At 47.7% G+C, this 25,405-nt stretch overlaps 2 protein-coding genes across 4 annotated transcripts in view; one reads left to right on the top strand and one right to left on the bottom strand.

The window, feature by feature from the left end:
• The window catches only part of EIF2B2 (eukaryotic translation initiation factor 2B subunit beta), a 94,030-nt gene extending 81,208 nt beyond the window's left edge, over window positions 1-12,822 (top strand). Inside the window, exon 8 of the mRNA XM_069638061.1 lies at window positions 12,157-12,822. Within this exon, the coding sequence (XP_069494162.1) occupies window positions 12,157-12,314 (158 nt within the window). The 3' untranslated portion in view covers window positions 12,315-12,822. The remainder of the gene's footprint in view (window positions 1-12,156) is intronic.
• MLH3 (mutL homolog 3) overlaps window positions 12,776-25,405 on the bottom strand; it is a 252,031-nt gene continuing 239,401 nt past the window's right edge. For all 3 annotated transcript variants that reach the window (XM_069638056.1, XM_069638055.1, XM_069638057.1), the window contains one exon: window positions 12,776-13,393. In XM_069638056.1, coding sequence (XP_069494157.1) covers window positions 13,214-13,393 — 180 coding nt within the window. In that variant the 3' untranslated portion in view covers window positions 12,776-13,213. The remainder of the gene's footprint in view (window positions 13,394-25,405) is intronic.

Genomic DNA, 25,405 nt, shown 5'->3' with positions numbered 1-25,405 from the left:
GCCCCGACGACAGCCTTGGGTGTGTCTTCCTCCCAGGAGGGAGGTTTCAAGCATACCTGTTGAGAAGACCCCGGAGAAGAGGATGCCAGTCCTCAGCCCAAGATAGACCCCTCTGGACCCGAAAAAAGGTGGAGGGGGTGTTGAAGGCCTGCAAGGAACAGACATTTCTTCGGCTGATGATGATGAGATCATTTCTGTCCACACCGTCCAGGAGGGAGATGACTACGAGGGACACGCTGGGGATGCCCCTCTACCCCATCCCCCCCACAACGGGGGCGACGATGACCGGGATACCGTCCATGGAGGCGACTATGAGGTGCCCCAGGACGAGTAGGTCACGCCGCCTAGCGTTCCTACACCCAGAATGCCGCCTAGCGACCTTTCACTGGACATCCTCTCCACCCTCCATATGCTGGTGTCCGAGATGCAGAGGAGGATTCTGGCGATCCCAGTGCCTACTCCTCATCCGACGCCAGTTCCGGCCGCCCTGTTGACACCGGGGGAACCACCGGCCAAGAAGAGGAGGCACCTTGCGCCTCCATGCCACCCTTTGCCCCACTCTCCACCACCCCGCTCTTGTTCCTAACCTGGTTTTACTCCCCAAAAATAGCCGATTGCATTCTGAATGTGTAATCGGTTTGACTCACCTTGAACTGCTGATTGCTATTGTTAATAAGGTTATACTTTTGGTTGCAAGTATTGAGTTGATTTTTTTTTAAATTGTTTATATATGTTATAGTACTTATTTCCTCGCTTTATCTGGGCCTACTTGTATTTAAATAAACCCTTTATTTTTACATAGTGTTTCAGTGTTCTTTGGACCATATGTTTGCTACAATTTCTTTGTCCCAAGTTACAGCCCACTCTCCCTCCTAAAATAAGACTGACTGCTCTGTCCATGAAACTACCACATGCTCAGGTGGTGCAGCCGTATACTAAGAGTGGATTTATGTACTGCCTCAGATGTATGGTGTTATAAAGCCCTTAGTTGGACTTTAGAGGAACTGTCCTAACACTGGCTTCTACGGTTACATCTTCCACTGAACTGATCACTCCATGGACACCTATTCCGGATTTGTCTCAAGGGGCAACTCCATTGGTCCAAAAACATGAGGGTCCAGGACAAGCTGTCAGACCCAGATGTTGATGACTAAGGGTGCGGAAGGAGGAGATTGACACACCGGTGACATTGTTGAGGTTATAAACTTTTATTTAAAAATAGAGTGGAAAAACCCAACTGTCCCGAATACTAAAAGGGTTCCCTGCCTCAACTAAGGACTCTGTGTCCGGATGTCAGTCAAAAACAAATAGTTCACAGTCGTGTGGCAAAACCTATTTCTGTCCCTTACATTCTTTAACCTAGGATCTTAATCCAGAGAAGTGATTCCCATCTTCTGGACTGAAGCTTGTGTTCACCGTCTGGTGATGAGACATGTATTCCAGAGTATAGAACTTTTTGTTTATAACCGTTCTCTTGGAGGATTTCTTCAGTCCATACTAGGCAAAATAAAGAGTCTCTTCAAAGTACTTATTCACAAGACCAGGAGGATGGCTCCCTCCCTCCCCTCTGGCTTTTCACATTTCCCAATGCCAAGTGGTATGGCCATTCCTTGGCCTCCTTAGGTTTTCACAAGGAAGCCCATTGAAGCGTGTGTCGGTTGAGGCTTTCGACGCAACCCCTCCACCCTCCCACCAGTTCCCTGCGGCTGACTCAAATCCTGACTCATCTCGGTCTATGCTCTACTCTTCTATTTCGAATACTCTTGCCCTTATCATGAACATCCCCTTGAAGCCCAAAGCCAAGTGCAATTCCTGGTATGACTCTGACCTAGCTACACTTAAATGTAAGTCTAGGGTGGCTAAGAGGAGATGGAGGACTTCTTGCTCATGCTCTGACAAACTGGCCTGTCGCCTGCTCCAAAGGCAATTCTAACTCTGTCCACACTAAGAAGAGAGCCCACATCCAAGCCTGTGTCTCTGCGGTACCTAACAACTCGGCCAAACTTTTCAAAATCTGCAAGGAGCTGGCCAACCCAGCTGTAGTCTCTACCTCTCCTGTCCAGTCCTCTCCCAGGCCAGTTGCACGGCCCTTGCCTCTCACTTTATCTCAAAAACCCAGGCTGTCCTGTCCACCCTCTCGTCCCCTCCCTCCTCGCCTTCTGTTTACTCTGTCACTCCTACAGCCACCCCCCCCCCCCCTCCCCCTCCTTCTTGTCCTTTCCTCTTTTTCCTCCCCTGACGAGGTGTCTAGACAAGTCCAATCTATGTCAAAACAGGTTCTTCCAAAACCACCAAGGACTACATTGACACCCTCGTTCCTGCCCTGGATGGCCTCTGTAACCTTTTTCGCCTCGGGAACCTTCCCCCTCAAACACTCTTTTGTGCACCCACTTCTCAAGAAACCCACTGCTCACCCCTCTTGCTCGGCTAACTATTGCCCAATCTCCATCACTCCTTTTTCTGCTTTTCTGGGCAAACTCCTTGAAAAGCTGGCCATCTCGCAGCTTAACCTTCACTCTGATTCTGTTGGTTGTCTCCACGACCATCAGTCTGGTTTTAGAGCTGCCAGAAGCATGGAAACTGCTCTCCTGAACATCCGTGAAAGTCTGCTCTCCAACCTTGACCCTAACATCCCTTCTGTCCTCATTCTACTCGATCTCTCTTCTGCCTTCGACACGGTCAACCATACCATCCTTCTCAACAGTCTCAGTGACAACCTCGCTATCACCGATCAGGCTCGGGCCTGGCTGACTTCTTTCCTCTCTGATCGACCCTCGCTGGTCCAACTTGGATCCTTCCTTTTCTCTATCTCACTAATTGCAGTGTTTCCGAGGGGTATCACCACTCACCCTGGCTTTTCAACTAACACCAGGCAAATCTCACCCACTGCTTTGCCTTTTTCTGCTCCAATTTGCAGTGCTATGCTGTGATGACACCCAACTCATTTTCAGGCTTCCTTCAGCCACCTCTTCTTCTCCTCCTTTTATCTCTGATTGCCTAGCTGCCATTCAGGATTGGTGTGCTGCCAATGATCTCTGCCTGAATGCCAGCAAGACGCTGATCCTTCTCATCAGCACACCTTCACCCTCCCTTCCTTTCACTCTAGCCGGCCTACCTTGGCCCTCCTCCATTCCCCACCTGCGAGGCGAAGCACTTCAGGGTCATCTTGGACTCCACGCTTTCCTTCTCTGCCCACATCTCTAAAAAGTCAAACTTCCTACTGCACCTCCTCAGGAGGTATTCTGCATTTCCTCTCCTTCCCCAAGAAGCTCACTGTCTCTCGAGCACTGGTTCTCTCTAAGTTGGATTATTGCAACAGCCTCTTTATACCTGCCTCTACTCTCCGCCCTTTGACTGCAAGACTTGTCCTTGGCCTCAAGTCCTGGGATCCTATCTCTCCAGCCCTGAAATCTCTCCATTGGCTCCCAGTGGCTGCAAAGATAAAAATTCAAGACCCTTTGCATTGTCTACAAGGCTTTCTGGGGGCCTGGGTCCAAAATGCCTTCAGCTGTCCCACCGCAAATACCTTCCCTACCGAGCTCTTTGCTCCTCCACATCTATCTCCCGAAGGGACAGTCGTTTTTCACAGAAATAAGCTGTGGGTAGATCTGTCTTTGGCTGGGGCCTACCTCTGGAACAGCCTCCGTGAAACTTGAGGAGAATCATCTCAGGTTCCGGAAGCACCTCAAGACTTTCCTCTTTGCTTCTGCCTTTGCTCCTCCTCTCCCCTGCTGATCTGTTCTGCCTCGTGCACCTGGTCACCCTCAGACTTTCGTGCCCAGGGACCTGCTCACCCTGCCATCCACCCGCACTGCCTCCTGGCAATCCCTCGCACTAGGGTCCATCTGTAACCCTACAGTCCCCTGCTCCCCCTCCTTTCTTCGTTTAACAGACACACCCTTTCTGTTGCCTTAAACCTATTACTCGCCACTTGCCGGCTGCACTACCACAGTTAGTTGATTTTATTATTATTTTTTTATTTTTATTTACGAGTTATAATCACCAAGTGTTACTACTTGCTTGTAAAAATCAATCTATCAATCTGAAGTAAAAGGGTAAAACAAAGGAAGAAGGAGCAGAAGCCGAGGTAGAGTACGTGTCAATTCAAAATACAGTAGATCAAGATTTATTTACTTTTCATTTTTTTTGTTTATTTTTATTCCTTTGCTTAGCACTTTACTTCTCCCTCCCACACCCCATGCACTTTCCCTTCTCCCATGCACTTGCACGTTCTCAATGTCACTGGGCTTAGTAAGATCGTTGTTTTTGTTTCTCCCTTGTTCCCCTCCCCCCTCCCTTGCCTTGTCGCGCTCGGAAACACTTGTGTACTAGCACAATATCAATGCCAAGGGTATAGCTTCTTCCCTTGGTTTTCTTTTAAAGCCTCTCTCATAGGTTTTCTTACCAGTCTGAACTCGAGGGTCCTTTTATCCTTCTTAGGGGGGGGTTCCCAGATCTGTCCTCTGTTCCCACCAGCTTGCCCCGGCAAGCCCCTACCTTCAGGAAGCTTCCATCCGGGCTCCGGGAGTCTATCACGACTGCCTTGTGTTCTCCACCTGAGCCACGGCTTCTCTGTAGCTGCTTCCTGCTACTCTGCTTTGCCGGCGTGTGCAATCTCTTCTCTCTGGCAAATCTGTGGCCTGTTTCCAGCAAGGCTTCCTCTCCGGAGACTTCCGTTTCTCTGCTTGCATCTGGGTTCCTCTGGTCGCCCTTCTCTGCAGACTTGCTTTCGGCTCCTCAAGGGAGGTCTGTACAACCTCTTAAGTCCTTCTTTCCCTTTTATGTTCCGGCAGCATACTGATTGTCTGTATTGACCTAGACTGCTGGAGTTGGTTTCGCAGAGCGCTCTCTATTACTCTGCATCTTTGTCCCAGTACTAATGTTATTCCTCTCCACCGGGTTGTTTGGAATCTTCTTAGCCGTGTCAGTCTTTTGGAAGGTGTTTATATGCTCTACCTTACATAGGTGTTCGAAAAGATTTCTCTTGAAGCAACCTTTCCTCCATATTCTATGGACCCCCCCCCACCCCAAACATTTTGCATTTGTTACTGTATCCTGACCTGACATTTTACAATGGAGCACAGCCTTCAGCTGCACTCAACTGGGCTTTAGCTCATTGTTATGGGGAAACTGACACATCCTTCAGGCTGTCGGTAGTGAGAAACTTTGTTTCTCTTAGTCTTTTGACTTTGTTGCCACTTGTTGGTAACATTTTTTCATTGCGTGAAGTACATTACCGTACAGCGTAATGGGTCCATTGTGTTTTATGACCCTAGACATCCTCTAAGGATTTATTTGGTGACTGTACAGTGTGCCTTGGAACAGACTGATGGAGCCTTTTCTTGTATTTTGGTAACATTTTACCAAGCCATACCGCGTGACTGTGGCTAATGTCCAACATCGCTGTGCCACAATGTCTTTTGTCCGTTCCTTGCCCATTTTGTCTTTTGGCTTCCACCATGCCGACCGGGGCCAGGACTTCCTTATTTGGGCATGCATTTGCGCACAAAAGCTGCTTGTTTCATGGGTTGCAGGTTGCATGCATAGGCACCCCAAATGTGGGCTGGAACTTTCTGTTCCCTGTCCACATGACTGATGCCAGAGTGTCTGGGGTGCATGAGAGCATGAAGACCCCAGTGGTCCGTGACTGGACCACTGTTGGTGTGCATGCATGGGGCAAATCTTCTCATTGGTGGACCGGGTGCGAGCCCTCACCTGACTTTGGATATGAGGAGGGGTCCTGCAGAAGCAACAAAGTATCCCGAAGAGCCGATCAGAGCAAAGGACGTCCCGAGACGCACTGAAGAGTGCTGGCACCCAAATGTTGTTCCTGTCGAGCCCTGCTTTGCGCTTGATCTCGGAAGACCTGTGAAGGTGCTTCGAACCCTTGGAGTGGTGGGACCAATCTCACGCAACGCCTCCTGGTAAGCCTGTTCGGAAGTGTCCCATGGCCATCCAGTGGACTGTCCAGAATCCTTGGTTACAGCGCAGGAGCCTTACAGATTTTGGGGAATCCCAGCTTATCCTACAAAGCACCCTTCTACCGAATTTCACTGTCCCAGCACCCTTGGGTCGTGATGTGAGGCTGCTTCTGCGTCACTGTGCGACAGTTGCTGAAGGTGGCTTTCCTTTCACTACCCCGAGGCCTGCTGCATGAGTGTTTTCTTCATCTTACTGAAGAGTAACACCCCCTGTCCCATACTGGACCCGCAGCGCCTGTGCATCTGGAAGCCGGCAATTCAAACCTCTGACTACCACCTCTAGGCCTGCCAAGTCTGGACCAAAACCGAGCTAAGGGCGGTGAGCAGTGAAGTCACTTAGTGGTGGCCCTTTGGATGCACAAACGCATTTATGCATTGCAGGTTATTTTGGCCTTCCTTTTGGCTTGGGTAGTATTCGTTCCCTAAAGCCCTCCGAAAGTCGGGAACAGCTTTGTTCACCATAGCAGATCTTAACTGTTGGAACCTGTTTCACCCCCTTCAGAATGCTTCCCCTAACTTTTTCCTGCATCCTAAAGTACTTTGTAAATTTGATGTATGCCTGGGCGCTTTTACATGCGCATCGAACATGGAGCACAAGGTTGGATTCATCTCAGGGCTGGACTTTAGAGTTGCCATCTCTGAAGGTTGGCTGTACTATAAATGTTGTTCGCCCTTTTCCTTTGTAGGTATTGGTGGAGTTGTTAACTTTCTCGCACTGACTCCAGTGATTTGTATATATGTTGCTTGTGTGGTGTTTTACTATTGTAGTTCATGATTCATTTGTGGTGTTGGGACTATAATAAATAGTATATTTTCGTATGCTACTGTTTAATTGTAATTCTTGGCGTTTCACTGTGCGCTCATTGGAGACCCCTCGTCACTCCCACTGCTCTCCAAGCTACTGTGAATCATTCTGGCTATCTTCCCAGAAGTGTTCCCCTGTTCATCTAACAAGTGTAGCCTCCTAAACATCTGTACACCAGGCCACAGTTTAGAAATCCATTCTAACAATAGGTACATGGAAGAGTGTGGCATCGTAACTTGTATAAAGTAGGGAGGGTATGGGATGTTTGGGTGCGTTCTTCCCTGATAATTGTCCCCAGTTCCACAAAGGGGTGTCCCTCCCATGAGATCCACCCGATGGAGACTATCAGGTAGCGGCCTGGCCTCACGGGAAGGGCCCCCCCCCCCCCCCCCTTGGGAAGCAGGGATGATATCCTGGTATTTGTCACATGACGCAGCAGGCAAAGGCTAAGTTTCACTGAAAGTGAAAGCTTTCCATATCAGAATGTGGAGAGTCCAGGACGACTTGGGCTTTCCAGTGGCAGAGAAATCAAGATCTGAACCTTGGGCCCTATGGTGGTGTACTATAGTTTGGCCGAGGCCAAAAGCCTATGGAAGAACCCTCACACAAATCCCGCAACCAGGAAAAGAATTAAGGCTTATCAGGCACTCCCATCAGATCTTCCAGGTCTGTCCTCAAATCCTCAACTGCAGGTTTTTTATTTATTTTTTTTGTTGCAGAGGCAACTTTTTGTTTTCTGAGCTAGCACAGCCTACCTCTCCAATCCACTATCTAACGAAGACAGATTACTGGATGCATATGGCAAGAAAGTTTACACTAATGCCTCACTGCATTTGCATCAGGCCAACTCCCCTGAAGACCTTCTATAAGCAGCCAACCAGCGACTCTGATTGAAAATGGCTGATTTCAAGCAGTACTTGGCTCAGGATAGCGGAGTTAAATTTAGATTGACCGAGTCAAGACTAATGGCGCCGGATTTACTGGAGGCATCTGTGCACCACATTGATACGGCTTCCAGAGCCATAGTTAATGGATTTGATGTGCGATGCACAGCTTGGGCAAGGGCAATCCATTTTAACGACATTCGGGAAAAAGTCCATCTCCCCTTTTGAAGGAAATGATTTGTTGACTGATGACTAGTTTTTCAAAACGAAGGCTCCTACCCTTACTGCCAAATCAATCACAGTCCTGGTTAAGGGATCCCCCAGAAACCCTTTAAAGCTTTCGGGCAACCACGCTCAGATTTCAATGCAGGCGCTTTTGGTGGGTTGCGTGGCTATAGAAAGAGTAGGCAGCTAGACAGATCACCTAGTGAGCACAGGAGAAAACCGGGAACCCCAGGATTTTTCTTATCCTACTCAACAGGCAAAGAGCCTGAGAAAAAAAACCAATGGGTTCTGTCTTGATCATTCCTCCCAGCTAGGTGGTAGGATTTCGGAGTTTCAGATGGGCTGGTGTACAATCTCGAGGGATTCAAACCCTGTGTGTCACCAGGAGTTACCCATTTGCCATTTCCCCCCCCCCCTCCCTCAACCACCTACACCCACCCCCCCCTCTGCAATTGGGATTGTCCATGCTCTTTCAGGAAATTACCATCCTTCTAGAGATCAAAGTGATGGAGGACCACCCTGCGCTGGGTACTCAAAGAATTGGATTTTAAAGTATGTTGGCAAATGCTGCATGAACAGGTTGGGTGGCTATGCCCTGGCCACCGCAGTAATATTTTGAATTGAAGGGTATGTACCTTTGTAGACATGCGCTAGCTCCTCTCTAATTTAATCAATTGGATAGTCCCATATTAAGAGTGATTACATCATTCAGTGATTTGTGCATAACGGTTTCTGGGTTCATTAGAACTGCTGTAGCTGGTCCAAAGATTTAATTGGGTGCTAGCTCATGTGAATTCGGGTGCATACCCTTCAACCCCCAAAAGAACCAGCTGGGCCTGCAGAGTTTTCTGGATCTTTCTTAGCTCATCTGCCTCCCTCTAGAGAAATTCAAGACTGTTAAGCCAGCCCATATCAGACATGCGCTGAACCGGGGAAATGATCTAAAGGACCCATATCTGCATGTCCCATCTATGCTGCACACAAGACATGGGGTTCCCCCCCGTCGCCATCACGTCCAATAGCAAGGACCCCACTTTGGTTTAAATGCGGCACCAAGGGTAGTCACCAAATTGATGAGCACCATAGAACCTCACGTGAGGAGGCAGGGAATTCATATGTATCCCTACCTTGACCACTGGCTCGTTGGGCGGACAGCATCTATCAACCGATTGGCAAGTCTTGTGTTCAGTCTGGGTCAATCATAAAAAGTCTTGTCTAGTCCCGACTCTGGTTCATTGGCTTCATGTGGAGAGCATGGGCAGAGTAATTCTCACTCAGAAGAAGGACAAAGTTAGCAGTATCACACTTCCTAAGTTAGAGATCCAACTCAATGTGGTGTGTCCAGCACCTGCTAGGCCTTATGTCGGCGTCCATCCTAACTGTTTCCTTAGCTCGCCGCCAGACGAGACTTAGTAAGCTACAGGATTCTGATACTTCCTGAATTGACACCAGATCTGCTTTGCTGGAAAGATGACCCAAACTTTCAGAGAGGTGTTCCTTTTCAGGAGCCTCCTCAGGTGCAGACCGTAACCTCATAATCCAGGCTGAGGAGCCACCTTAGGGTCAATTTCAGACACATGCACTATGTTGTTTCTACAGAGAGCCAATGGCAGATACTTTGCCAGAACTTATAGCAATCGTCTGCACGCTCAAATTGTTGCTTCTGAATTCAAGAGACCTCATAAAAACCGACAGTATGATAGTCATGTGCTAAATCAACAAGTGGGGAGGGACCAGATATACGAAGCCCCCCCCGCCCCAACCCCACCAGCCTGTCGAATATCGATCGAAATTTGGGAATGGGACATGCAACATCAGATAGCTCTCCAGGCTGTTCATTTAGTGACGAATCTGAACATGAAGGCAGACACCTTGAGTCCTTTCTCATGCCAACCACAAGTGGGAGATGAAGGATTCAGTACTTCGGAGGGTATTTATGTAATGGCAGTTCTCGCCTGTAGACATGTTTGTGACACTGCAGAACCAAAAATGTCTGCGGTTTGCATCAGGCCTGGGTAAGGAACCAGACTCCCTAGGGGACGCATTGCAAAAATCATGGCACGTCCAGACATACTATGCATTTCCCCTATTGCCACTAATGCCGAAGATACTCTCTCAATTCCAAACATCAAACCATTGCAGTCTGATCTTAATAGTGGCAAATTTGCCAGCCAAGATTTAGTATTCACACCGATTACAGCTCAGCGTGTTCTCTATTACTTCCAGTGACTGGACCTTCTGTCGTTGGGGTGAGGGGTTTTGCCCCCTCCCCAATATTATTGAACTTAGTCTTTGCCCATTTAGGAAATTCAGATCCTAATTATATAGGTGGTCAGAAAACCACCCACGAGTTCTCAATATGAGTAAGTAGATTTTCTGCTTCTGGATGCTTGAGAATTCATTGAATCCTTTCCATCCCACATCAGACTACATCTTATCTGGCTTAAACTGACATTCATATTCAGCCTCGTCATACAAGCTTCTCAGCGATTGGGGCTTATGTCAGTTCCCCAGACCTTAACATTTCTACTTCTAATCTGGTTATCGCAAGGCATTTCAAGGGCCTCCTTTGTCTTATCCACTGGTATCCAGATCTCAACATAGATATTGCAGCTGGTGGTCAGTCATTTTTTCGAAAAAATGTCGAATGACTATTTTTTTGGAAAAATAATGTTAAAAAAAAGTCCAATTTCGTTTTTTTTAATTATATATTTATTTTGGGGTTCGGGATAAAAAAAATGGGTAAAACGAAAAAAATGCATTAAAAAAATGTGGTTTTTTTTCGAAAAAATGACTTTCGACATTATTGGTTTCTACATTATGACTATAAACCATTGCAGCTATATCACATAAGCCATTTGAACCCATGCAGGCGGCAGACATTAGGCTGGTTTCGTGGAAAATTGGCTCTGTCAGCATCAGAGTCCTACATGGCATTTCATAAGGACATGGTCGTTCTTAGAACGCACCCTAAATTCTTACCCAAGTTCGTTTTTGGCCTTTCAGGTAAATCGGGAGCTCTGTCCATGTGTCTGTTTTCAGGCACCCCAAGGCCTGCAGGCTTTCTGCGCTATATACATAAATGTTTAAAAAACAATCTGTTTTTCATACATCAGAAAGGCATGATGGATTATCTCCTGCATTGTGGAAGCATACACACTTCAGAAAAAGCTAGTACCAATAGGCCTTTGTGCTCATGCAGTTAGGCCCAAAGCTATGGTAGTAATATTCCCTGGGAAGTGATCAATGAGGCAGCTACCTGGTCCCCTCGTTCTGCCTTTTGGAAACACTATTGCATGGACAGGGCAGCTAGATTAGATGCTAGGGTTGGACAGGCGGTTCTAAAGAACCAGTTTGCCTACCTTCCAGCCACCCTGGGAGAGTAGTGCTTTGTAATCTCCCACAAGAATGGAGGAAAAGGGACAGGATGTAGGAGTAAAAAAAAAGTTACTCACCGTAGTGACTTCTGTACTCCAATTCGCCTTACTCAGGGTCATTTTCTGATTAGTTATACCATGAGCCCAAGTGCAAGGGCAAACCAAAAACCCCTTGAATCCTTTAACATACTTTGATTTTCCAGACCCCATGAGATCAGAAGTAGCCAGTAAACAAAGATAATGTTAAGGAAGGCTACATTGAAAGTTAATGGCCCCGTCCCCTGCAATGGGACCACTGCTGCGTGTACAACCTGGTTATTTCTTAATTGTTGTTGGGGAAAATAGTAACATGCAGGAGTTAGTGTCTTTGTGGCATATTATCATATCTGTATTTAAGCTCATGTTTTTGTTTGACTACACTGTAGAGAAATCTGAGAGAAAAGCCATTGCTTAAGGAAAACAGAGGTTGTAAAGAGCATGCTAAAATGAGTAACACATTTGTTCCCCTTAAGGGATGGAAAATATGTGCATATGGGATGTTACGAGAGTAAACATGGAGTTGGGACTCATTGAACCACTGCCCCACCATCCCCTTGCCAAGGTGTATTTGGCTACATTTTAATTTGATTTATTTATACCACACTTATACAAGGAGGAGTGCTTCATTGCTGCAAATTCACAACCATGACCACAAAACTCTAATGGCGTAGCCAAGCAAACATCTATAATGGGATATTTTCATCTCATTTTGAATAGATCCTACAAAATGGAGAAGGGATACAGAAGGTGGAAGCTTTTTAAATGTGTGTGTGGACTGTGTTAAAGGGCACTGTGCTGACTTGTGATGTGCCACTTGTTGTCTAAAGATGTTATTTCTGTTGCAGGTGAGATCCTGTCCAAGATTAGTGTGCAGTGTCCAGTCTTTGACTATGTCCCACCGGAACTCATCACACTTTTCATTTCTAACATTGGCGGCAACGCTCCATCCTACATCTACCGGCTTATGAGTGAACTGTACCACCCAGGTGATCATGAGCTGTGATTCAATCACATTCTTCTTGACAGCTCTGTCACAAGGTCAAAGTAGTAGACCAGTAAAAACCAGAAAGTTTGTTTGGTGTTTGCTTCACCCGCAAGCTAACCGGATCATGAACAGACTTTTCTTACCTAGTATCGTGCAGGATGTGGATGGACACATTACAGAGAAGTAACCCTCTAACCATTGTACCATCCTGTAGGGGAGAAACCCTGGAGTAAAAATGTGTTACATTGGCCTGTTTGAGCAGTGGGTCCTGGTAAAAGTACTAATAACTTGCAGCGTATAGGACTGTGTGTCACCAAAATGTATCTCATGACCCCTCCCACTTTTTGGCAGCTATTTGCTGGTTTATGCACACAAACATGGAACCCATTTGGGACATGACCCAGACAAACTGATCAGGCAAGATGGCTGCTTCAATCCAAGAAGTTGACAATGGGCAAAGCATGATACTGGAACATAGACAGTGTTTCAAAACAATTTGTAATAATAAATAAATGTTGAAGCCAAAGGTGCAGAATTAAGTTAATTGGAGATCTTTTCTTAGAATGTTTACGATTGAGTTGGGGTGCAAGTCTGAAAGAGGAGCACCCCTACAACTGTGCAAATAGTACATCTCTTGTACAGCGTAATCTTTAATACTCAAGGGCACTCTGCTGAATCACTGTGGCTTTGTAGGGCAGTGCTCTGATGTGCATTGCAGAAGCATTACATTGGTCCAAGAGTCCGTGGGAAATAAAGTGTCGAGGTGGGGTATGTGAAGGGGCTAGTGTTGTACTCCAAGAGAGTTCTATGTGGTTGCATGCAGAATTATCTCCAGCTGGTACAGTTTGAAAAAGAATCCCAATGTGAGCGTCTTGAAGGGTATTCTCGTTATCCAGAGTTCAGCCAAAATGGGTAAGCTACTTGCATATATAGCGCTTTGAGACTGTAGTTGGCTGTGTGGTATTCGTGAACTGTGTGCATGCTTCACTGCAGGTTTCTTGAACGGTGGTGGGTAGTGCGGTCTCCTCCTCCATTCGAAACCTCTTCCAAGCTGTGAACCTTTTCTTGAGTTTTTTAAGGTCTGGTTTTGGCATTTCCTGTTAAAATAAAGAGAGGGCTATTTATAGAATGTTGATCAAGTATTGCATTCTACGTAGTAAAAGGTTTGTTTTCATATGGTATGCTAACAGAAATTATGTGAAAGTAACCTGACTACTAATTTTGTTTGTTCAAATGTGAATATTTCTATGTAATCCTACTGTCCCGTTCCCTTTCCTCCATACTGCATGGCCGTCCCTACATAGGAAAGGACCAAAACCATTTGGCCCCACAAAAAGTACATTTCCCCATTAAATGCCCTGCTGGCCTCACTTGCAGTCCTCCAGCCAATCAAACTGTGGTGAGAAGCCAGACCATCAAGCAGTGTTGAAAGCTGGATTAGCAGAGGCAAATTTAATAGCTCTGGATATGCTTGAGACATCCGTGTCTCACATTGATTCGGCAAACTGTGTATTAGTACAGACCGTAGATGGTTGTTTTGGATGCATACCACAGAGTTCATATCGGCAATTATCAGTCATTTCTATGAGTTTTGTACTGCTGCTCACACTCATTCAGATAATCCAGCTCTCTTTCGAGAAATAGCAGTGTCTGTACCCAGTGTCTGCAGAGACAGTACCCTAGGCGGGTCAGGGGTTAAACTTCATCTTTGATTCCCATGAAAAACTGCAGTCGGGAGAACAGTCCTGGGCTTCTTACACCTCAACCTTCCTGTGGAAAATAGTAAAAAATGGTAATGCCATTGGCCACCAGGGGGGCACACAGACAATGACTCCTGTGTAAGCTCTCCCCTCACAGTCCTTGAAGTGGATTGAGCCCCCACTCCTGGGCCCCCTCAACACCTCCCAGAGCCATAAACCGGCCCACCTCTGCATGAAGGTCCCCTCCCCCCAGCAGGAGAAAACCCGACAATCTGGGTCGGATTGCCTGAAAATCAGCGCTGGTAAGTGACGCCCTGCAGAACCGCACCCAGACGAAAACGAAACTAGAAGAAACGCACGTGAGACTCTAGGACAGCCAGGCTGCGGAATAAGGACCCAGCACACTACAAGGTGCACCCGAATGAGTCCCCCTGCGCTTGCCCCCAGAACAACAAGGGAAGAAAAGTGACACCTCTGGGAGGAGCAGAAACGCATAGCACAACAGGACACCTATTCAACGGATCTCCAAGAGCCTCAGCACACAACAACGTCGCAAGGACTAACTGCCACGGACCCTTACAGCACACCACCCTGAAGCGCCTGCCGAGTCTGATTACACCCGCGCCAGCCTCACGTGGTGAGAAACCCCTGGGAACACACCAGGGCCACGCTACATAGCCCAAACTCCCACGGGACAACTAAACATACTCTGTGAGCTCACAGAAGCAGGGAAATGTCGGAGTAGCATCACCGCCAAGCATAGACCTGAGGCGGGGCGGACTGAAAACACACAGCGATGGCCACCCGGACGCACAGGTAAGTGTCACAGCTCGCACTGTCCCGCTCCTACGGCGACTGAAAAGGCCTCAACCCAGGTGGAACACAAACCCTCCCGAAGCACCCCAGCCCCTCCGGACAAAGGGAGGAACCCATTTAGCGCACCTCCAACGCTGAGCCCAACACAAAACCCCTAATACCATGCACCCCTGGACACAAAGTGTGGAAACCTGAGTCCCAATCGGCCCACGCAAGCATACGGACACCAGGTACTCAGGCCGCCTATCACGCCGGCGTACTGCCCGGCCTCCAGCACATTCACCTCCTCATATGCATGACCCATAGAGGAAGAAGGAGCCCATAAAGGACAAAGCTCAGCCACTGGTGTGCCTCGAGTAGCCTGCACAAACCCCTCACCCAAAATTCTGGCAAAGCATGAACCCCCGACTCCTGAACATCAGCCAGAGATATGATCCAGTCACCAACCGAAACAGACATGTGGCACAGATAATGACGAACTCCCTCCACCGCAAGTCATCAGAATCACCCCTTTCTAACCACACGGTGCAATCCACATACAGTACTACAACCCATTAATCCTGGTACATGCAAGGCAGGCTCGGGTGGTAACCTCTTAACGCAGTACAGGAATCATTTTGAAGACATCCTGAGACCTGTCCAGCAGAATCAAAACTCTGTGCCCACACGTCCCTACGGACCCGAAGTGCCAATCAACCCCGCACAAACCGCAAATATAGAAAAGCAGGGGAACCACAAACTGCACAAATAACTTAGTGCACATGAACATATGAGGAAAAACATGCACACTTTAAATTCTCACCACAGCAAACCGAGTGCCCTCACTCACACCACGAGTATGGCAACCTCAAGACCAGAGGCAGCAGCCACTAAAGCTGACACGGCTGACTTAACTGAAGAGCATGAGAGCAGACATCACTGGAAAGATATAAAAAATAACCCACAGATTAGACCAAATGGAGAAGAGGCTGGAAGAAGTAGAACATAAATCAGACCTCCCTATCTGCACTTGAAACTCATGGATGTCAAACGCAGAAATAGAAACGAGAGAATAATTTCGTATGAAGGTTGATGATCTTGAAAACCGAGAACGACGCAACAACATACGTGTCTTTGGAGTTCCTAAAAAGGAAGAAGAAACAGACCTAGATCTAAAAAAAAAAAAACACTGCACAAAGTGATAAATACTTTTCGGAGAGGACTCTAGACAAGCCGAAACTTGACTGCATCCACCGTGCAAGCAGAACAGCAGGTGGCCCAAGATCGATACTTGCCAGGTTCCACAACTACGCAGACAAAGCCTGAGTGCTTGACAAAGTCAGAAGAGGTACCCACATCCCCCTGAAAGGAGCAAATATCACCATCTACCAGAACCTCTCTTCTCTTACCCTAGCGATGAAAAGGAAATGTCTCCCATTTACCAAATTCCTAAAAGACAAAGCAGTGAGATATCGATGGGGATTCCCCTTTGCACTAACATTCGAATGGGAAGGCTCCCCCGATACAACTGAAAACCAAAAAACGAAATCGCAGGGTGGATAGCGGACATAGTCTGAGGACAGGAGGGAGGATCAGCCCCCGACAACGGAAGAAATTGGCCGGGTGGTAAGCTCAAAGGACCAAGATGGAAAAAGATCCCTGGAGCACAGAAATTCAGAAGGATGAACGCGCCCTCCGACACGGAACAATGAAAGCCAGAGACGACAGCAAAGACAAAAAAGGTGTGTCGACCCACAAAGAGCAAGCACCGACCTGCTTCAAGCAAAGTGCTCCAGTTCTGAGGTTGGATATGAGCGAGTATAAGCACAGAGCTGACACACCTTGAAGAAAGTAAGAATTTTTGTTACAAACGTTATGTACTTAACCACTGCCAGAACATTGAGGGAGGGGGGGGGGGGGGGGCAAAGAGGGCTCACTACAAAGAGAAGTGTTAAGCTCATGGACCAAACAGGGTTAGTTCTTCACTGGTGGTCCGAAACTGATGAGATCAAGATGGCTCAGAAGTATCGAACTCCACAAAAGGTCAGAGGGAGGGGGGGGCAGTAGGAGGAATGCAATACGTTCATGTCAGGCAAACTAAACAAGTTCAAAGGTAACACATGGGACCCAGAGAACAGACACATAGAAAGCAGGCAACGCCCAGACAATTGACGCGGTAACCGACAGACCCGGATCCATCAAAATCGGCACTCTGAACGTCAAGGGACTTAATTCCCCCAGTAAAAGGTCATTAGTCTCCAGAGAATTTAAAAGGGCCAATCTCGACATTCTTTTCCTACAAGAGACATGATACATATGAGGGGAAGAACGAAAGGTTCTATAGACCAGATTCAGTCGTGAATAGTTGGGCTCCAGCTCATTACGGAAAGCTTGCATAGTATCCTGGTCAGAAAGGGACTCAAACAGTGGAAAACTTGGTGGAGAAAGAACAATCGTGGTGGTGGGCAGGCTACACAACATCACCATAACACACACCTCCATTTACACACCCAACACCGGACACACAGCAGGCAGAAACACACGCGGTTGTGTTGGAAAACGCTGCGGTTTTTCGTTCCAAGTTTCTCAGGCTCCTCCGAGCCGGAGGAGCCTGAGAAACTTGGAACGAAAAACCGCAGCGTTTTCCAACACAATAACGTTGTATTTATGTTTGCGGTCGCTTCAAAAGCGACCGCAAACATAAATACAACGTTTTTAAAGCTGCGGTTTTATTTCTAAGTTTTCCGGGCTCCTCCGCAGCTAGTGCTTATTTTTTGTAAAAAAAATGAATAGCACCTACCGAGATTCAGCTGCAGCTTTCCTGCTCTGGTCTCCGGTCCGCGTCCTCCGAGTCCCGGCACTAATGAAGGGAAAGCCACCCAGCGGTAGACTTTGTTTACTACAGCTGGCTGGCTTTTCCTTCATTAGTGCCGCAAAAGCCAGCACAGGAGGGCCTCCATTTCACAAAATGGCGGCGCCCTTGTGCTTGCTTTTGAGCTTAAATATCTCAAAATTTTACATAGGAAGTTTTAAAACGGAGGATGCTAGTATTTTTTTTTTAATGTGGCCTATCTATTTTTGAAATAAAATTTTTTACTAGAGTATCCCTTTAAGTTTGGAGGAGGGTGTAGAATTACAATTTAAACTTTTTCAAAGGCAGCGCAAAGTACTGCTTTGCCAAATGTACCATCCTGACCATGGGAAGCATCCAGACAGTAATGTTTAGTGGACGTAAGACCAGGTTGCAGCCTCTCAGATATTTCTAATTGCAACACCCCTTTGAAGGGCTGTAGATGCAGCCATGCCCCTGATGGCATGAGCTCTCAAACCTTCAGGAGGGTCTTTACCGGCCAGTCTGTAGCATTCTGATATCGTGAGGATTGTCCACCTTGACAAAGTCTGCTTGGAAACAGCCTGACCTAGCGTGTGTCCTGTGTATCTGATAAAAAGTTGGTCATCAACTCTCAATTTAGACATTCTGGAGAAGTAAAGGCTTAGTGCACTCCTAGGGTCCAACCTATGGAGCCTTTCCTCTTCCTTCTTCCTTCCCAGGATGAGGTGGAGGATAGAAGGAAGGCAGAACAATTGTCTGACTCAATGAAAGTCTGAAACGACTTTTTGTAAAAAGGAGGGTTTGACCCTTAAAACAACCCTGTCCTTGTAGAAGACAGTAAAGGGTGGCTTGCTTGAAAGTGCCTGCAACTCGCCGACTCTGCGAGACAATCCTATAGCTCTAACATCAGCGTTAGAGCTATAGGATTGTCTTAAATGTGAACAACCTTTAGCGGACATGTGTGCAGAGTTTCAAATGGAGCACACATTAGGAATTTCAAAAACAGATGAAGGTCCCAAACCGGAACCTGGAAAGGAGATGGAGGGAACACATTTGTGATCACCTTTTAGAAATGAGTCACCAGTGGTATTTTGAAATGGGAGCATTTCTCTGAAGAGCGCTTAAAGATCTTGATGGTACCTATATGAAGGCCCAAATTAGCTCACGGTAGAAGGAAAGAAAGGGCATCCAGAGTTCTACACAGAAAAGGATCAACATTCTGCTCCTTGCACCAGTTGCAAAACTTATTACAACGGCAATGGTACAAAGATTTTGTTGCTGGTCTTCTGGTCGAAAGCAACACCTCCATCACATCATCCGGGAGGTCCCAATCCTTGTATCTCAGCCTTTCAGAAACCAAGCTTGAAGGGTATGAGTTTTGACCTGTGGATGGAGAACCTGACCCTCCTCTCGCAAGAGAAGGGCCTCTCTTTGTGGAAGACTCATCGGAGGACAGATGGACATATCCAGAAGGTCTGGGTACCACGTCGTCCTGGCCCAATCCGGAGCATTTGGGATCATGTGTTTCCCGAACCTTCTCAACCCCCTGATTACATGAGGTATGATGGGACTGGAGGAAACTCATACAGGAGTGGAAACTCCCAGTCCACCACAAACGCGGCTCCTAGAGCTCCTCTTGGGGGAAATTCCCTGGAGCAGTACAGATCGCACTTTCGGTTGACACCGATCGCGAACAGATCCACTCGAGGGGTTCCCCGAAGGATGAAGATATCTTGGACTTCTTGAGCTAGTTCCCACGCGAGAGACTGTGCTCTGCCTGCTCAGAGCGTCCGCCGCTGTGTTCTCCTCTCCGGCTAGGTGAACTGCTGATCGGGAGATTCCTTCTTGAATTGCCCAGTACCAGAGCTGGATTGCCTCTCTGCACAGTGGTAGTGACCCTATGCCTCCTCTCTTGTTGGGGTAGTGCATGGCCACTGTGTTGTCTGTCATTATCAGGACGTTCTTGCCCCGGACAGAGGGCAGGAAGGCCTTCAGCGCTAGTCTGATTGCCCTCGGCTCAAAAAGATTGATGTTTAGTTTGGACTCCGATAGAGACAAACGACCGCTAATTGTCAATTTCGTTGGCATGGGCTCCCCGCACCCCGTGAGTGAGGCGTCCGTCACTACTGTAATCTACAGCCATGGTTGCCAAAAAGGTTCCGCCTTCAGAATATTTTCCTCGCGAGTCCACCACAGAAGATCATGTGAGAGACTGAATGGAATCTGAAGTCGGTTCGACATCTTTCCCGAGAGCTGGGACCATTGTGTTCTCAGAGCCCATTGGAGGGATCTCATTCTCAGGCGGGCCTCTGGTACCAAAAAAATGCAGGAAGCCATGAGGCCGAGCAACCTAAAAAAAATAAAAATAAATTGAAGGCGGAAGATTCTGGGCACTCTGAAATTTGGTAACCATCTGAAGAAAGTCTTGAGCCCTCACCTCGGGTGGTAAGCTCTTTCCCAAGGACGTGTCTAGTACAGCTCTGATGTACTGGAGCCTTTGGGAAGGTGTCATATGGGAATTCTTGTAATTGAGGGAGAAGCCCAGTCTGAAGAGAGTGGCAGGTGACAGATGATCCAGAGCTTGTTCAGGATAACGCGCCCTGATCAGCCAATCATCCAGGTAGGGGTAGACTTGAATCCCCCCTCTCCTGAGGCTTGCTGCCACTACCGCCATCAGTTTGGCGAAAACCCTCAGGTGGAGTTCAGCCTGAATGGAAGAACTCTAAACTGAAAATGAGAACCGTAAACCTCCATGTATTTTATGTGTTTGAGATGGATTGGCACATAAAAAGAAGCATCCTGAAGGTCCAATGACACCAACAAATCCTGGAATTGGAGGGCCTGAAGGCTCTGAGAAAGTCTGACCATCTTGAACTTGTCCTTCCTGAGGAACTTGTTCAAGTATCTCAAGTCCAAGATGGGTCTCCGTCCTCTGTCTTTTTGGGAATCAAAAAATATGGGGCGTTCCATCCCTTGTTCCTCTCCGCTACAGGTACTGGTTCTAAAGCACCTCTCTAGCAGGGTTAAAATCTCCTGCACAAGGAGCATATCTGGAATCCTCAAAGAGTTGTTCACCGGTGGATTGTTCTGAGGTCTTCTTATAAAAGAAAGGCAATAACTGTGGGCTATGGTTTCCAAAGCCCAAGCATCCAAAGTAATGTCTCGCCATTCTTGCAGATGCTGAGACGGTCTGCCCCCACCACCTCCGGCTGGTTAACTGTGGTTGAAGACCTCAGAGTGGTTTTGTGGCGGCTACTGCAGAGGCAATGGTAAGGAGGCTGCTGCTTGAGTTGGCTTTGCACCTCAACCTCGTCCACCACGAGGAAACAGTCTTTGACCCCTTTGACTGGCCATTCCAACTGAGTAGTAGCGAAAAGATGTACCCCTCCAAGGTTGTCCACTAGGACGAAAAGGTTGAGGTTGCCTAATAGCGGCGCCTAAAGATTTGGCTGCCACCTTTTTGAGGTCTGTAACTTCTCAAGGCTCTCGTCAGCCTTGTTGCCAAAAAGATGAGACCCATCAAAAGGGATGTTGAAGCCTAGATAACACATCCGGTGCAAAACCAGACTTTCTCAACCACGCAAATCTGTGTGTGACAGTGCTGGTAGCCATGGATCTGCTGATGCTATCTGCAGAATCCAACCCTGATTGAAGGGACTCGCACATGATATGGCATTTATAACGCGCCTATACACAAGTGTTTCAAGGCGCGACGAGGCGAGGGAGGGGAAGACAGTGGAAGACAGACAACGATCCTACTAGGCCAGGTGTCATTCAGATCGCGGAAGTGCGAGGGTAGTGAGAAAGGGAAGAAGTGCCAGGGGAAGGGAAAGGGGAAAAGTGCAGTACATGGGAAAGAAGAATAAATACGATAAATAATGGCCTGAAGGTGGCAAGTGCAAGGTAAGAGCAGACATAAGTGCTGGTAAGGGACTGATGGGATACAGAACCAGTCCCCAAGGGTAGGGGGTTGCCAGGGAGGCAGGGCAGGTGAGCAAACGGCGGGACCTGGCCCCAAGATCAGAAAGGGTGGCCAGGTAACCAGTGTCGAATCGGCAGGGAATATCAGCAGGGGAGAGAGGCAGAGAAAGCAGAAGCAAAGAGGAAGGTTTTGAGGTTCTTCCGGAACCGGAGATGGTTCTCCTCAAGTTTCAGGGAGACAGGAAGGCTGTTCCAGAGGGAGGCCCCAGCGGAGGAGAGAGATCTACCACCAACTCGTTGCTTGGAGAAGCGGCTGACCCTGAGGGAGTTGGAGGCAGATGAGCGAAGAGCCCGAGAAGGAAGGTATTTAGGAAGAGAGTTGAAGGTAATGCGGTCCCAGGCCCCAGAAGGCCTTGTGGATAATGCAGAGGGTTTTGAACTTAATCCTTGCAGCCACTGGGAGCCAGTGCAGAGATTTCAGTCCTGGAGAGATACGATCCCTGGGCTTGAGGCCAAGGACAAGTCTCGCAGTCCTGTTTTGGATAAGTTGCAGAGGGCGGAGAGTAGAGGCAGGCAGATTTAGATAGAGGCTGTTGCAATAGTCCACATGGCTTCTTTGCCGTTCCTAACAATCGTTAAGAAGCCGTCCCTTTCGGGAATATGCTCTGCCGCCATGGAGATACAGTCCCACAGAGTATACGAAAACTTTGCGAGGGCATAAGTAGAGTTGGCAGATTTTAGTGCCATGCTCCCTGCAGAAAATACCTTCCTTGCCCATCCATTTACGCGCTTGTCGTCCCTATCAGGAGCGATGGTAGGGTATGCTGTCCGTTTTGAAGTAGCCGTAGCTACCTGCACCACCAGACTCTCCGGAGTGGGGTGTTTCGACAGGTAGTCTGGTCGCTACTAGAGGGGCAGTATTTAAAAAAAAAAAAATTATTTATTCTTTTTTTTGTGAGGTTCTTGTCGACTGCCGGATTAGACTCGAGTCTCAAGCTTCTAACGACCCTTTTTTTTTTAAGTGCCACATGAAGGGGCAAAATGGGATCAGTCTGAGGACGCTGGTTCAGAATGTCTGTTAGGTCGTCTTGGTCATAGGGTAATGAGGGCCTACTCCAACCCATATACTGGACCATCTTTGACATAAGCTGACGATAGGAAGAGTGAGCATGTTCTCCTGGGTCAGGCTTTCCGAACTCCAGTTCTGGGGAGACGTCAACCCCACTTGCAAGTTTTCATACAAATCTTGCATTCTGCTTTCCTCAGAGATAAATCTCTCTGGTACATTGGGTGTACTGTATGGTAACCCAAATGCTGCGTCCTCATTATCAGAATGTTCTTCCTCTTCAAAAATAGAAGTAAAGGATTTGAAAAAATCCTTCTTGGGAAGAGGAGCATAAACCTTGTCAGGTTTTGTAACCACAGGCTTTGAAGTTCTCGACATTTTCTTTGTGGACGTCGATATACGAGGAGCGCTAACGGCAGACAGCGTGGCTGGCAAATGTGGCGCAGCCGGCGTCAGACTTTGGCGTGATGTCGACATTAAGGACTTAATAGGCGTCGACGGCCTTGACTTATCACCATGTTTCTTGTGATCCTTGGTCTTTTCAGACCGGGGCTTCAAGGGCTCCCGATGGGGATCATGTCTTTCACCTGGGCTCTAGGGCGTGCAGGTTTTCAACTGAGACCTCCCCTTTTCGGCTTAATCCGAAGGCAGGGTCGGAGCAAGGCTTTGCTTATCAAATATTTTCCACATCTGCACCATGAAAGCTTCCCATTCAGCCGGTGCTGAGTTTTTAGAAGGGAATGCGACCCTTTCAGGGGAATCGTCTGATGAAGAAGTTGGCGAAGGCGACCGTTAGTGCCTCCTCTTCAACTTCTTCAAAGACGAGGAAGAATGGTGGGAACCACTCTGAGAACAATTGGCCTTCTTCCTCCGAGGAGAGTCTTCCCTCGACTTGTTGGTTGACGGCCTAGCAGTTCGGGTAGGAGACTTTTTGGGGATTTTTCCTACCTTGTGTTTCCCCCCTTCCGTTCCCTCAAGGCCTTTCCTGTCATGGACTGACACTTGGAGCATTCAGTGGTATCGTGGCTCTCCCTGAGGCAGCACAGGCAGATGCGATGCGGGTCAATAAGTGACATGTCAAAGATGAGAAATACGTGGGAGGACACAATCCAGTCGAAACATACAAATCATTAACATTTGTCACTACTGCATGCTAGCTGTTTATCTACATGAACCCCATCCCAGTGTTACCCCAGGGTACCTGTAAAGCCTTTGCTATTTGCTGAAAGGCTTCCTAAAGAGCCTTGCTGCTTCTTTCTGCTAAAATACCAACTCCTTGAAGGGAATGTCTTTGTTCTTTTCTTACAACCTTTTTACAAAGATGACCAGACTTCTTGTTCAGTTTTTCAGTCCTTGGGCCTCATCACGACTTTGGCGGTAACCCTTAAATCCGCCGGTTGCGCTATTACCACCGGATTTAAGGGTCTGCCAAATTGGGGCTTCAGCGGATTTCGCCCCAGCTCTGAGCTGGGGGGAAATCCGCCGAAAATTTGCGCTATTACCGCCGGCGGGAAATCCATCGGCGGTAGGAGCGTGGAAATTCCCCATTGAGCCCAATGGGGAATGAGGCATTCCCAAATGGGCTCAATGGGGAATGGGGATTAACATTACCGCCGAACTGGTGATCCAGCGGTATTAGCGCCGGGGAGTTCGGCGGTAGGGCTAATACCGCCGGCGGGAACGCCGAAGTCGTGATGAGGCCTCTTGTCTCTACAACTATATACACACAGTTTGTGGAGTAAAAAATAATGTTTCTTTAACTCTGGAAGTCCTTTTCTTCCCTCTGAAAGGTCGCCAAACCGTCTTCTTACTTCAAGCGACTCACGACCACCGTGCTTCACCTTCTGTGAGTTTTCTGACTCAAAAAAGGGGCAGCGCGAGCTTAGATCCTGCTCGCAGTCCTGATGTCCAAAAGGGGCTCTGAAACTGCCCATCAAACCGTGCTCGCAAAGCAAATTACCTTTCTCCACAGAAACTGTTTGTGTGTGACGCGCATCACACATGCACACCGTGTATGGGCCTTTACTTGAAAAGGTCTGCAAGAACAAAACTCTTATTGCTCGCGTATGAAAAACAAAGCCAGCTCACTCACCCGCATTTAGTTAGTAATGGTGCCGACACACTTAAGCGCAATGCGTTAGTAGTGGTTATTACACGCGCAACCTTTTCAAGAGCTTGCACATTCAAATGTTCTTTCTCAAAACTTGCAGTTCATTACTTTTTGTGAAACTTTCAACTGTCCTTTTTTTTTACAACGCTGTACAACGTCACCGGATGTTATAAATAGGACGCACGGTGCCCATAGCCTCAGTTTAAGTTTTTTCCCTCAGAACGTGTGGCACCAGTCTCATGCCTGCTTGCCTGCACTTAGCCTTGCGGAAACGGAAGCTGCAAGCGTATAGGAAATTCTCCAGATGGGCAGGCTGGGAGGGCGATGTGGAATACGTTGGAGGAACATCCAGTCGAAAGAGCGTTACCAGTTGGTAAGTAACTTGTTCTTCGAATATTGTGTCTCCAACGTATTCCACATCTTTGATAGACTCCCAAAGCAATACCAGTAAATGAAGGAGGGAAAAGAATTTAGAGTACCCAATTAGATTGATAAATATAGAACCGCCTTCCCAAAGGCCCTTTCCTGACCATGGATTGTATCCAGGGAATAATGTTTAACAAATGTATGGATTGGAGCCCATGTAGCGGCATCACAAATATTCCTAATAGGAACACCCCGCTGGAGGGCGGTGGGAGTAGCCAAGCCCCTAGTGGAATGAGCTCTCAACCCTTCAGGAGGGTC

This window comes from Ambystoma mexicanum, chromosome 14, assembly GCF_040938575.1.
Source record: "Ambystoma mexicanum isolate Mex_15411 chromosome 14, UKY_AmexF1_1, whole genome shotgun sequence".
NCBI lineage: Eukaryota > Metazoa > Chordata > Amphibia > Caudata > Ambystomatidae > Ambystoma > Ambystoma mexicanum.
This window is presented reverse-complemented; position numbering and strand designations above follow the sequence as displayed.